The following is a 14,126-nucleotide window of genomic DNA, read 5'->3' on the forward strand; positions in this document are numbered from 1 at the left end:
ACACGCCCCAGAAGTCATATCTAGAGTTTAATGTCTCCATGCACTTTGTTTAAAAATTCTCATTAATATGCAAAATGTAATATCTGGGCTCCAAAGTAGTTTCTGAGCTGGTCTGTAAACTTGAAAACTCATTGAGATCACCAGGCAGACGTTTTAAAAGTAGCAATGCCTGGGTACCACCTTCAACTAATTAAATTGGAAGCTCCAGAGGTGGGCTTCTGTAGTCTAACAAGCTTCGAAGGTGATTTCAATGTGCAGCCAGGGCTAAGAACCACTGGGATCACAGCAGGCTCACTGCAGAGCCATTACGTGGGTGATGGTCTCTGAAACCTTCTCCTGGTTGACTTGATGCTCAAGACTCACTCAATCCTCTGACCTCTCTGTGACCTGGTTAGTCAGCACTCACCTACTCATGTTTACAAACTTCCAGTCCGACTGGCTCAGCCTCTGGAATCCTCTCCAGCTCCCCGAGGGAATTTCCAAAATGTGTTGGTCTTGAGCTATAGGGTAAACTATGTTTTAAATGTCCTTCCACGAGTAGGTAAGCTGCTGCTTCTAGAGATGTGAAATCTTTAAAACACATAGCTAGAACTGTCTTTATGTCACTGGGGCTGTGTAGGGGAGGGAGCAGGGCCAATACATGTAGCTTGTAGCCAGTGAAATTGATGTAGAAATGTTATATAAACATCTTTCCAAGTTATAGTAAAAAATTTTCCAACTCTAAACATTCCATGAAATTTTCATGCTGAGTGATAACACTTTGAGATAGCAGTGTTAGCCGTCTCTTTTATTACCTCCGCATGGCTCTTTTTTGGAAGATGACAACCAGCATGAACATAACAGATTTTCAGAAAATGTATTTGGCTCTCAAGGCTTTGAACTTTTTTTTTGTTTCCAAATGGCCCTTAAAATCAGTTTAGCTCCTTAGTGAAACCAGTAATCATTGTAGCATTTAAACACCATTAGGTCAAAGTAGTATGATGGGGATAATATACTGGCAAGCTACTTTGCAGAGTTGGTTTAAGGATAAGAATGTATGAGAAGTATACTGAGTTCCTAAGAAGGAAAACCTCAAAACACGGTGGCTATCATTAAAAAGTTTTTAAGTTCTTTATAAAAATAACATATTATTCCTCAAATTACAGAGGTCTCTAATAGTGATGGGGAAAAATTGTTCTTTGCAAAATAGACATATTTTTCCACTATTTCTGAGCCTAACAACTTTGAAAGCATTCAGCAGTTTCTCTAAGATTATTTAAAGCAAAATGCTTCTGATGTATTTTACAATTAGATACTCTTGGATACGTGTTCTCTGTGCTGCGTCTTACGCAAGTGCCAGATTCACCAATTATTTTTTTAAAAGTAGAAAACATTTTAATCAACTCAACTGAAAAGGCATCTTAGGGGGAAATCAATAATTTTGGTAAGTGGGTAATAGTAAACATTAGCGGCTGACTTTGCACAGTAGATAGATTCTACTGTGCAAAGTGCTTCTGTTTATATCACTAAGTTTCCCCAGTTACCTTGGAAAGTTGAGGTAAGTCATTGTTACAGAGGAGGAAACCACGTCTCTAGGGAGGCTGAGACAGTTTGAAATCAGTGGAGCTGGGACCTGCCCTCAGGCTATTTTACTTCAGCTCCTCTGCTCACAGAGAACTCATGATAGCAGTTAAAAGTGTAGACTCTAAGACTGCCCAGATTTCAGATCTTGATTTCATCCCTTTGTGATCGTGGACAAGTCATTTTATCTTACTGTACTAGCATTTGTTTAAAGAGAGATAATCAAAGCACCCATATTTTATAGGGTTACTAAAAAGATAAAAGGTGAAAATGAACATATTGGATGAAATAGATTTTCACTATCATGATGCTTGTTCCTTTGCTTTATTTCTTGTAAAAGGAAAAGCAGGTAGAAAGGAAGGCCATCTAAAAACTGACCATTTTGAAGATCAGTTTGTAATAAGACATCAGATCTAAGCGTCTTCCTCTAATACCCAGAAGATGGAAACTATTCGTATTCTTAGCAGTGGAAGCTTCCAGATCATCCTGGGCCCATTTCCAACCAGCCTAGACTAGTCTGTGGGCCCTAGGAGGACTAGGTGACCTCCGTGAACTTGCAGAGTCACACTGAATGGCGTGAACATTTCACCCAAGAAGGTCTCTTATTTTTATCCCTTTTGGATTGGAAGAAGAGCTTAGCTGAAGAGCGAATATATCTGCTCTGTTGGTCACAGGCTCAGCTCACAGCTCCTAACCTGCTTCTTGCAGGCCTGGGTTTTTATCAGGTCACTTTGGACAGCCAAGCCTGCATCTGCCCAGATGACAGGTGAAGGATCCAGGTCTCAAGGGGCCTTGAATGTCATCACCCTGGCTGAGCCTCTGCAATCATCTGACTCAGTGGCACAGCACCGAGAAGCACAACAATCCAGGAAAAAGAAAATAAAAACCAAACCAACCACACCCACGGGGGAAAATTCCCTCCTACTTTTGAGCCTAAAACCCAAACAGCTGCTACCTCCCAGGTTGACTGCTGACAAAAATACACAAGGGAGCTTTGGAGGGTAGGCAGAGACAACAAAATAATAAACCAATTAAAAATAATAACATGACAGTCATGGTTAAGCTGATCTGCTTTACCATATTCATCATTAATATTTTGCTCATTAACTTTTTCTTTTTTGAGATGGAGTCTCGCACTGTCGCCCAGGATGGAGTGCAGTGGCGCCATCTCAGCTCACTGCAACCTCTGTCTCCTAGGTTCAAGTGATTCTCCAGCCTCAGCCTCCTGAGTAGCTGGGATTACAGGCACCTGCCACCACACCCGGATAATTTTTTTTTGTATTTTTAGTAGAGACAGGGTTTCACTATGTTGGCCAGGCTGGTCTTGAACTCCTGACCTCGTGATTCGCCTGCCTCAGTCTCTCAAAGTGCTGGGATTACAGGCATGAGTCACCGCAATCAGTCTTTTTTTTTTTCAAAATGGGTTTAAAATGGAAAATGGCAGATCCAAACAGTCAGAATTGTATTTTTTTCTTTTTTTAAAATGGAGCCTCACTCCTGTTGCCCGGGCTAGAATACAATGGCGTGATCTCAGCTCACTGCAATGTCTACCTCCCGGGCTCAAGCAATTCTCCTGCCTCAGCCTCCCGAGTAGCTGGGATTACAGGTGTGTGCCACCACGCCTGGCTAATTTTCTTGAATTTAGTAGAGATGAGTTTCACCACGTTGTCCAGGCTGGTCTCAAACTCCTGACCTCAGGTGATCCACCCACTTCGGCCTCCCAAAGTGCTGGGATTACAGGTGTGAGCCACTGCACTTGGCCAAAACAGGCAGTTTTAAGCTTTCGGTGGACATGGGATTGAATACTGTTATCACACGGGGGTGGAAGGGAACCACAGGCACAAAACACGGAGGTGCTTTAACTCATCCAGTTTTGTGGCCTCTTCTGAGAATGTCTTGGGGTCCCCCAGAGTCAGCTGAAGTAGGACAAGTGGGAGACAGTGAGAACAGTCAGAGGTGCAGGGTTTTGAAACAGGCCAAAGTGCTCTAGGGTTTGCTTCCTGCTGAATTCTCTCTTGCTAAGGCTGTTGCCAGGGCTGGTGCTGCCTGTGACATGTTCCCATGTATCCACAGGGCGGGCTTGGAAGGGGCTTGGCGTGAAATTTCACTTGAAGAGGCTGGCTCTTTAACCCACTCACTGGGGTAATATGGCGGCCCCTGCCCGTCCTGGCCAATCTCAGGGACATCCTAGTGTGACCCACTTAAGAACTTGAAGTATGTTGGGGAAGGAGGAGATTGAGGGGTCTGTTTTCTGCTTGCCTCAAAATTCTTAAGGTCCTAAAAAGTTATTTTGTGGGGAAACCACTTCAAGACAACCCAAAGAGATGATTCAACTTGGGAAAGGGCCTGGATGAGCCTTTAGGCATTTGAGACTTACCCGGACCACGTAGTTAAATCTTCTGGAATCCAAAATGGCAGTTGAGAAGTCCAGTCTGTTGAAAGCTTCCCCTAGAGTGCAATATCCATGGCGCTGAACGCGAAAACAAAGGCACAGAAGTTACTCCTGCATGCAGAGGTCATCCGTGTCAGAATGAGCCAGTTACAACAACCCAACTGGATTTTGCCAAATGAGCTTGATGCCTGTCTTAGGTGACCTGGGGCACTGGCTTCTTTCCTGTATCCACAAGCCCTTGAGAGGCACCAAGGTGGGTAACACAGCCAGCAGCTGCCTCAGTCAGCCCCTCACATGTTAAACACGCCCTTTTCTTGACTTGTACCATTTGGGACCTTGCTTATGATTTTTCCACATATTAGTCTAGAAAAATCATAAGTAATTGCATATTAAGGGAAGACTGGGAGCAAGGTATGGGATACGGGAGGTCATGATGGTTGGTGACCGTAACGTACTCCTAGGAGGAGAATTAGACCTACCTGCGCCAACTGTGTCACCAGCTTGCCTTATACCAATAGTGCTTTTCTCACTGTGATCATCAAAAGTGTTTTTAAGGTTTTGGGAGAAAGCAAAGAAGTTTTGATCTTTTAACCTATGAACACAGAGGGAATTGGGAGTATAAAGTCCTGGCTCATAGTCCCGGTATCTGGGTATCTGGGTGGTTTTGGGACTATCAGTGACCCCTCTGGACCTCAAATTACAGAGGGAACTAGATGTTCACTGAGGTCCCTGACAATCAGAGAAATTCTTCATATGCTTGTGTCCTAGTTATTTTAGCAAATGCCTGTGCAGAGAGAAAATATACATAAAAGGGCTTTATAAAGTACCATACAAATGTAGTTATTATAATGTCTTGTCCCCTCCCACATCACACTGAGCAGGCATTGAAAACTTCTACTATATTTAGTGATTATTCCTTCCAGGACTGAAATTTAACTGAGTTGAAGTCCAAAGAGATCTTAGAACAAAAGGGAGACATTGCCCTGAGGCAAAACCCAGGACGATATAATAATATGGTTGAGATGGGCATGTCAGTCTTTATAAAGCACTTTTACATACATAATTTCATTGAAGGACTAGAGGGTCCACCTAGTGACTTTTTTGCTTCTTTCTCTCTCTGTTGGTCCAAACTCTGATGGTTGGCTAGATAATAGACTAATAGCTGCCGTCTCCCACATCCAAGAAGACACTCATGATTTGAAGTAATTTCCCTCCCTACCATATCCCTCCCTACGCTATCAGGAAGGGATAAGGTTTAGCATAACTTAGTAAATGATTGGATGCTCACCTCTTTAGTACTTCCTTTGTGAACATAGATCCATTTTTCTTGGTGGAAATCTATAGAGACAAAAAGAATACACAGCTTTAACATCTGCAACATGCTCAAGATTTAAGACATTTCATTTCATGTATTCCAAAGTTTAAAAAGTTTTGACAAAAAAGATAAGGACTCTACTGACAACCTAAGGAGTTTCAAGTGCTTAAAATCTACAGTGTAGAAATACTGGGGCTATAAGTTGCTTTGTCTGAAGCACTCTAAATCTTTGATAGCCAGATTTCGTATACCAAAGCTCCAAATTATTATTATTTTTTTCTAAAACATTATGCCATAAGAAATTACAGTCCGGATGCAATGGCTCATGGCTGAAATCCCAGCACTGTGGGAGGTTGAGGCAGGCAGATCACTAGAGGTCAGGAGTTCGAGACCAGCCTGGCCAACATGGTGAAATCCCATCTCTTCTAAAGATATAAAAATTAGCCAGGCGTGGTGGCAGGCACCTGTAATCCCAGTTACTTGAGAGGTTGAGGCAGGAGAATCACTTGAAACCGGGAGGTGGAGGTTGCAGTGAGCCAAGATTGTGCCACTGCACTCTAGCCTGGGCGACAGAGCGAGACTCCGTCCCCACCAAAAAATGAAATTAGGTTTTGACAGACTGAGTCACATGCTGTGAACAGAGGGGCATGGATAGCTTGAGCCCTGGAGTTTGAGACTAGCCTGGGCAACATGGCAATATGGCAAGACCCCGTCTCTACTAAAAACACAAAAATTAGCCAGGTGTGATGGCAGGTGCTTGTAATCCCAGCTACTCAGGAGGCTGAGGCATGAGAATCACTTAAACCCGGGAGGTGGAGGTTGCAGTGAGCTGAGATCATGCCACTGACTCCAGCCTGGGTGACAGAGAGAGACTGTCTCAAAAAACAAAAACAAACAAACAAAAAAACACCAAAAAATAAAAAATAAAAAAATAAAAAAACCACACAAACCTAATACTCAAGTACAAGTTTATTTTCAATGCCAAACCTGAAACTTATATAAGCCCATGAAAAGTAGAAATCAAACAGATGACATGAGGAAAACATGCATTACAGATAAAGTAACCTGTAATTCCTGCTATTAATAAAACTTTATATTCTCTGCTGATACTTACATATAGTGTCTAGAAATGTTAATAGGATTTATAGAAGGAAAGAGGGAGAAAAATCTGTTTTCAAAGCCTCAAAACAGTTCAAAATAAAAATGCACACTGGAACTCATTCAGCCGACCACATCACTGTAAAATAACCAAATACAAATGACTGGCAGGAAAAAAGGCCCTCAACTAGCAACTGACTTATAAACAAGACTATAAAGAATATGTTAATCTCGCTTGTAAAATGCACAGCCAGGTTTCTGAGTGCTAAGATCTCAGTAACCTCTGTCAGGGATACACAGTAAAACACTGAGGCAGACCTGTGACATGGGAGGTGTTTTTTTTTTTTTTTCCCTCCAAGAACCAATCATAACTATCTCACACAGATTTTTTTCTGAAGTTCAAAACAAATGGCTTACACTGAGTTTTGGTTTTGCTATTCAGCATGTCCTTCTTTCTCTTCTTGGCTGCAACATCATAGTTCAGGCTGTTGAAAAGATTCTCCTTATTGTATACCTCCTTGTTGCAGTAACTATGAATAACAGAAGACAAAGAGGATGAGATGTAACAGCTATACATGAACCTGAGCTGTTTCTATAAATAACTCACTGAGTTATAAGACAAACAAACATACAGGCTTCTCAAACAAAATAAAACAATAAAATGATCACTCAAAAAAAAAAAAAAAAGTCTATACAGGCACAGACTTCTCCTTTAGGATGAAGCAAGTTCACATCTGTGTGGAAGGCAGGGATGGGAGCTTCTACTTCTTTTGAATTCCCCAACAGTGCCTTGCATTGTAATTTGGCACACAGCACTCTACTCTTCAACTAAGAGCAATGCAGAGTACTACAATATTACTTTAAACAAAAACGATGAATGGAGGGGAGGGGTGATTACTGGTATCGCTGTACTACACAATGCCTTCATTTTGCGAAAGCATCTACCCCAAGCTGCTGCTGCTGCTTAAAAAAAACAAGAAACAAAAAAAACACAGCTTCGTTGAGATAAACTTCACATACCATACAATTCATCCATTTAAAGTATTCTTAAGCTGCTTTTAAGTAGTATCCTTCCAACATGTCTTTAAAACACAATCACATTTACAAAAATCTGACTTATAAACTCCATTTCTAGGAGATGCTTTGTGTATAGTGCTAGTTGCTTAGGTTTCATGTAGTGCCTTGACTAACACACACTAGGCATCATGCTGCGAGGCGAAGACTTTGGGTCTTGACTGTACAAGGTAAACTCATAATTGATAAGTTTATAAGGGCTGAACAGACATTGGATGTACCTGCCTAATTCACAGGTCACTGAAGGATGGGCAGGCTCGCCTCGGGCCTGGCGATTATTTCCCTCAGTGGGCTGAGCAATCATTTGAGGGGTAGTAAGCTATTCAACTATACAATGTTACTTCAAAGTAAATCTGAATAATTTCTACAGAAGGAATGCAGGAGAAATGTTGAAGTATGATAAGATAGGTTCCCTAACTCCCTCAACCCCCACGAAGTATATAAAACAGGATTTATAATGCCAACTGGTAAAACATAAATTCGTTTTTTTTTTTTTTTTTGCTATACCACCGATATTTTGTACTCCTTCAATGTTCTGAGTTTTTCTGCTGAATTTAAAATGCAATTTGATTTATATTTTCTTTGGATATACATCTGTTGGGTACAATTATGTACATCTGCACTTCTCTATTTCCTTGGCATTGTATAAATGGTAGAAGAGAAAAAAAGATTTGAAGCAACTTCCAGTATCTTTTTGTTATTAATACAATACTGTCTTAAGTAGCACTTCAGTTAGTACAAGTATCTTGCTAATATGCTCACATATGACATCTCCAACAATATACTCAGTGTTGCTTTTCTGGACCCTTAAGGGCTAACATGATAAATAATCATTTGTTAATCTTCCTTCATACGGCCATGCTTAATACCATTTACTGAGTTTCCTACTAAACTCGATAGCCTTCTCCTTTTCATTCAGGGAAACAGGATATTTTTAGGTTTCAGATAGAGTCCTGCAGAAATGTCCTCTCAGAGGCACTTTCGAAAACAAGCCAAGGATGAGTGTTTTGGGCCAGGCTTTGTATAACACAGGAGTGTGTTTCTGTCTATTTGCATGACTATAGGGGTACAGAATCACTGACCAGTTGATTTTCTGCTCCAAGGTCAGAAGGAAAAGAGGGACAGAACAAAGAACAGAGCTGAATTCCTGAGGCTAACTTAAGACATTTCAATCAACGTTGAGAAAAACAGCAAAAGATGGAAGGTCATTTGAGTGGTCCGTGATGTACCACAGCTGAGATCAGCTTTAGAAAGCAAAGCTAGAACATTTTGTGTGCAAAAATACCACATGAAGGCTTCCTTAGAAAGAACACACACACCCCCCACAAACAACAAAACCTACAGTATAAATTCCACATCGAGAGAATCATAAAATGAGGTTGTCTTATTCTCAACATTTAAGGTTCAGCAGCAGATCTTCCGAGCCTGGGCCATACACTGTGATCATTACTTAGCAAGGTCAAATATTTATATTTCATCTTTTTCTTTTCTAGTTGAAAACATTCTTTAAAGGAACTGGAGCACTCACTTTCCTCAGAAACTACAATAACCTGCTTTAAGCCTGAGTGACTCATTTCAAAAGCTAGTTTAGAAAGAATTTTACATAATTGATGATGTTCTCTCACTGTCGAATGTAGAAAAGTTTTAACCAAAGAGAAACCCTATATTTTCACTTGGTATTAGGTTTTAGATTCCGGAGGTAGGGCCTGGAAAGAAGGCCTATGGGGTTTATTTGTGTTGCCTACTTATATGTTTTCTTTTAAGCAATAATATATTCAGTTAGAGGCTATTTTGAGAGTTCAATTGTGTCCTTTTCAAGAAAATGCAAAGCCAATGGAAAATTACAACCGAAATTTTTAACAAGAAAAACCACCACCATTTAGGAATTGGAGCACTGGGTTTTTTTTTTTTTTTTTTAATAAGCAAAACCATCTCAACGAGGCTGCTTTCTTCACTAAATTCAATAATAGCCAGCAAGTTGCTATTTTGTAGTCACTATTTACTAATCTTGATTTTTATAGGCACAGGCCTAGAATAAGAAAAAGACGCACTCCCCAGCCCCACATTACCACATACCAAGATACTTTAAGGCAACTTTTTAAAAATGTAGAAAAAATTCAAAATAAGACCATAAATAAGACTGTTTTGGCAGCAGATAAAGAAGGGAATGAAAAAAAAAATAAAGCCCTATTTCTCATTTCATTTGCAATAAAAACCATTGAAGAAAGCTGTGACGTGCCCCCAGAGGCTTAATTGTAGTTATGTAGCCTTGATGAAAGCCAGTGAGATTTCTATGTCAATTTACTGACACATCTCTAGATCGCCAAACTCACAAGGCTAGTACCCAGAATGCTCTGGTGAAACCAACAGCCTAGTGTATAACGCTCATAGAACAGTGTCTTGCACACAGTAAGCACTCATAAAATCTTAACTATTATTTTTATCCAGGCACCAAGGTAAACTTCCTGCTTCCGGGTCCAGCCTTAGCTATACAGTAAAGCAACATTTGAGTCAGTTTTCAAAGACAGAAGTGTAGGCTTAGAAAAGAGTGGCAGAGGCTCAGACAGCTTAGGTTACTCATCCTGGGGGTGGGCGGTGAGGGGGTGGTTGCTGAGGAGGGCTGTGCAGGCGCCTGAACCACCACTTCCTTGAAGCATTCTTGGATCATCCCAATTCACGCCAAGCTCTTTCCTTGCATTTTAAATCTGCCCCACCATATTTAACACTTGCCATTCCCCTTCTATTTTATATAATTTCAACATTTTTGAGAAGGGGTCCTGCTTTAAGCTTATCTTAAATCCTCCCATGATCTCACTCCTGGACACAAGGCTGAGACTGGATTTGTAACATTTTACACCGGAGAAGGTTGGAGTCCTGGACCACAGAGAAGATGGCCAGCTGAGTCCAGAATAGGTGTGCTGTGTGGACAAGCCTTGGTCAACACAAAATAATAACCCCAGGCTGAAAACCAACAAATGCATCCTTTATTCTGGGCTCTTGTTTGGGCCGCTTGCCGAATGGTCTGTGGAATTAGAGAATTAGTCTACCATGTCTCTGTAGTTCTGTTTCATGATCCTTGCCCGCTTAAGGGCCTGCCTTTTGTTTTCTCAAAACAGGAGAAGCATTCAGCTTCACCTGTGTAGGCAGACACACAGCCCAAACCTGACATCACGGGGAAACGTCACCAACACCAAAAACTGAGGATATTTGAGATGACAAACCCAGACCACAGAAGGCCAACTGCTTTTAAGAAGTTGGCAGGCTTCTCATGCTAAGTAGGGAAGGGATTGTTTACAGTTGCTGGAAAAAAAAATACCCTGCAAACAAACAGCCAGCTGCTTTGCTAGGAGGCTACCCAATGATTCCTAAACGCTGACTCAAAGGAGACCACAGGTGGTCAGTATATCAATGACTATTTGCGGTAATGATGATGGATGTGACAGCTCCAGCTCAGGTGTGAAATGGGAAGAAAGAAAAGAGGCTTATGAAGGGGACAGGGACATGGGAGGGGGGCTGTGCAGGAAGCCACCTGATCCCAGCCCAGTCTAAACTTTTGTGGTAAGTTAAGACCATCTTCAGGTCTTCCATACTGTGAAGACAGAGATACCACTATTCATTTCTAAAGGAGAGTGACACCAGTTTCTCTCCTGATGCTGGTACAGGGTATTTTAAAGCAAATTTTAATTTTTTATTTAGTTTTAGAGACAGGGTCTTGGTCTGTGGCCCAGACTGGAGCGCAGTGGCACAGTCATAACTTGCTGCCACCTTGAACTTCTGGGCGATCCTCCTACCTCAGCCTCCCGAGTAGGGTGAGTATTAATACAACCCTACATTTTAAATCTTCTCCTGCTGAACGCAATCATCTGCTATCCACTGAGAAGCATCCTGAAATTGTATTTGGGTGAGCGGCTCTAATATGACTCTTCAGACCCTTTCTGCACTTTTCTAGAAAGAACCTGAACTTGTAGACAGAAATAAAGTACCAAAATATTAGATCATTGTCCTTAGGAACAAGGAGGAAGGAAGTTTCCCATTTTGTTGAGGGAGAATAATTTAGGCATAATTGGTAACTCCAGCAGATAAAAGACACAGTCTGTCAACAGCAGTTGGTCTTACTTTACTGTAAATAAATTACCTGATTTTATGTAAATAAGATTTCCTTATGGTGGTCCCTAAATTCCCCTGGGACTGCCTCCAAGTAACTCCAACATAAATGGTTATATGCTGGCAGTTAATATGCTTAAGTCTCTCCGGACAGACCACCAGGATTAAATAATGTCTTTCTTTACATTGTGAGACAATGGGAATTTGATGCATTACAAATCGCAAACAAATGGGAGGCACGGGAGGTCAAGCTGACAAAATAACCACATTTTCTTGATAGTCTTCTCAAAATTTATTGCCAATGCTTTATCCAAGCAACCACTGGTAAATCTCAGTAAGCGGGAACCTGGCCCAGAAACAGAATTCTCCATTGAAGCCAATTTAAGGGTGCAGGGGCCCATGGTTTTAACCAAAGGCGGCAGGAAAAGGCTCCCAAGGGTGACTCTGGCTGCACCAGTCCCTTCTGGAACCACTTTCATCGCCCCCCCGCCTCACGAGGCTAAATGCTAAGAGTCTCTGAAAGTCAACTGTTGAGGTCAGGGGCCGAGAAATTCCAGGCTACCTGACTTACTAGCCGGGCGCTAGCGTCGTTCGCCAAGCTGAGCGGGGAGCGCAGCGGACCTCAGGTTTCCCATCAGACCACAGGGCTCAGGTGAGACCTCGAATCCAGAGGTTCACCGGGGCCAGGCAGGCTTTTCGCAGCTGACAGGCACCCCTGGAAACGGCGCGCACTCTCTATATAAAGCCGATCGACCGAGAGGGCCACCGAGGAAACAGGTGCAAGAGCCCTGTCCTCCCAGAAGCAGAGCTGTCGTGGGTTTCATCCCCTGCCCACTTCCCTCCTCTGCACCTCTGCAGCCCCGAGCCTCCACCGCTCCCAAGTCCGCCCAGTAAGCGGCTGCTCCAGGGACCATCTGGCTGTCCCTTCCTAGTTACTCATCCTCCCGGCCACTTGTGGTTGCCCGTGACTGGGCAGGGCCTGGAAGCGCTCCAGGCGGGACCTGCGTTGGATCCCGTCACCCGTCGCGTCCACAGTGCTTGGGCGCTGGGAGCCGGGCCACCCCGCGGTGAAGCGGCTCAGCCCACCAGCTCGCGCCCTCACAAGGGCAAAGTGCGCGATTTCTGTGTCCTTAAAGCACGGACCACTAAAGCTGTGTCATTAAGTTTGAGCGAGCGTTTGGGGACACGATCCGCGAATGTCATCAGACTCTCAGAGGGACCAGGTGTTCTGTAAGGAGTCGGGTCCACTTGGAGACACTGACCTTGAACGTTAAAAGAAACCGAATTTCCCGTCTCCGATGGTCCGGAGACCTCTACAGAAATCAGGCACTGCGGTCCCACCCTCCGGGCCAGGGTCTCCCTCCTCAGCCCGCTCCAGCCCTGCCTACCCCTCATTCGCCGTCCCTGCGCCCCCTAGACCAGCCCGGGTCAGTTTCGCGGGGGCTGGAAGGGTCCCCTCACCTGCTGAGGTCGCTCACGAAGCTGCCGCTCTTCTCATCCAGGAAGCGCTTCCAGCCGTCGGCCGTCTTCACCCAGCTCTGCCCGGGGGACCGCCAGTCCTGCCCAAGGAATGGCATGGCACCGCGAGCGGACGGGACGGATGGGGAGAAGAGGCCGGCCTGGTGGCCTCGGGGACGCGCCACCCGGGGCGGATGCTCGGGGTGCAGGGGCCCGCGACGGGGACGACGGCCGGGAACAGGCGTGGGGGCGGCGGGAACGGCGCGGGGCACCCTGCGGGGCGGCGGGCTCGGGGAGGGTCTCAGGCGCTGCAGGCTCCGGGAGTGCTGCGCGGCAGTAGCTGCCGCAGTATTTATGCCCGCTGCCGGCCGCTGCTCTTTGTTGCCGGAAGAGCCGCCTGCTCTTAGCCCGGCCCCCCGGCCCGGAGGCCACGTGGCTTTGTTTATGGGCTCAGCTTGTTTTCCGAGGCGCCCGCGGCTCACGCTCCTCTCCGGGTTGCACAACCGCGCCGGTGGAAACTTGAAGCGGTGCTGCCAGGCCGGGTCCCCCGCCGCCCCTGGCACCTCCGCGCGCCCTCCCCTCCCCCAGGACACCGTAGTCCCAGAGCGAGGCCCGGCGCTCGGAAAGCTGTCCCCGGGTCTCCTGCAGCTCCCGGCCTGACGAGGTGCAGGGAAGCGGCCAGAGCGGCGTCTGGGTCCCTGCGTGGTGGGCGTGGGGAGCAGGGCCAGCCGCCTTCCTGCCCTGTAGCTGTCAGGATGGACCTCCGCAGCCAGATCAGCCTCCGAGACCGTCCGCAGAGCTGTGGCCGGCACCGCGTAACCGGGCGGAGAGTAGGGGGCGCAGCCTACTGACCTCGCTCACAGCTCCAACCCCGCCCTAGCGCGCGGGGGTTGGGGCGGGGAGGAGGGACAGCCTCCCAGCCCTCTGGACCTCTTAGCTGTCACTAACCAGTCCTCCATCAGGCCTGCCTCTGGGGTAGCAAAGGAGGGGAAGGAGAGGAAGCCCCGGGAGGTATCTGGTTCCCGCAGGGTGGGAGTGGAGAAAAAGAACAGCGCCCCCACCCTACCCGAACACTCTAAGACAGGGGTTAAATGATGTACCCAGGGCCAATGCTACAGTACAATG

At 45.0% G+C, this 14,126-nt stretch overlaps 1 protein-coding gene across 1 annotated transcript in view; it reads right to left on the reverse strand.

The window, feature by feature from the left end:
* Positions 1-13,466, reverse strand: part of FBXO32 (F-box protein 32) — a 43,362-nt gene extending 29,896 nt beyond the window's left edge. Inside the window, exons 1-4 of the mRNA XM_003903133.5 lie at positions 13,005-13,466; positions 6,783-6,895; positions 5,241-5,290; positions 3,938-4,030 (exon numbers count right to left, since the gene is read on the reverse strand). Of these exons, the coding sequence (XP_003903182.1) occupies positions 3,938-4,030; positions 5,241-5,290; positions 6,783-6,895; positions 13,005-13,120 (372 nt within the window). The 5' untranslated portion in view covers positions 13,121-13,466. The remainder of the gene's footprint in view (positions 1-3,937; positions 4,031-5,240; positions 5,291-6,782; positions 6,896-13,004) is intronic.
* Positions 13,467-14,126: the final 660 nt, after the last annotated feature.

The sequence above is a fragment of the Papio anubis genome, chromosome 8 (assembly GCF_008728515.1).
Source record: "Papio anubis isolate 15944 chromosome 8, Panubis1.0, whole genome shotgun sequence".
NCBI classification, from domain to species: domain Eukaryota; kingdom Metazoa; phylum Chordata; class Mammalia; order Primates; family Cercopithecidae; genus Papio; species Papio anubis.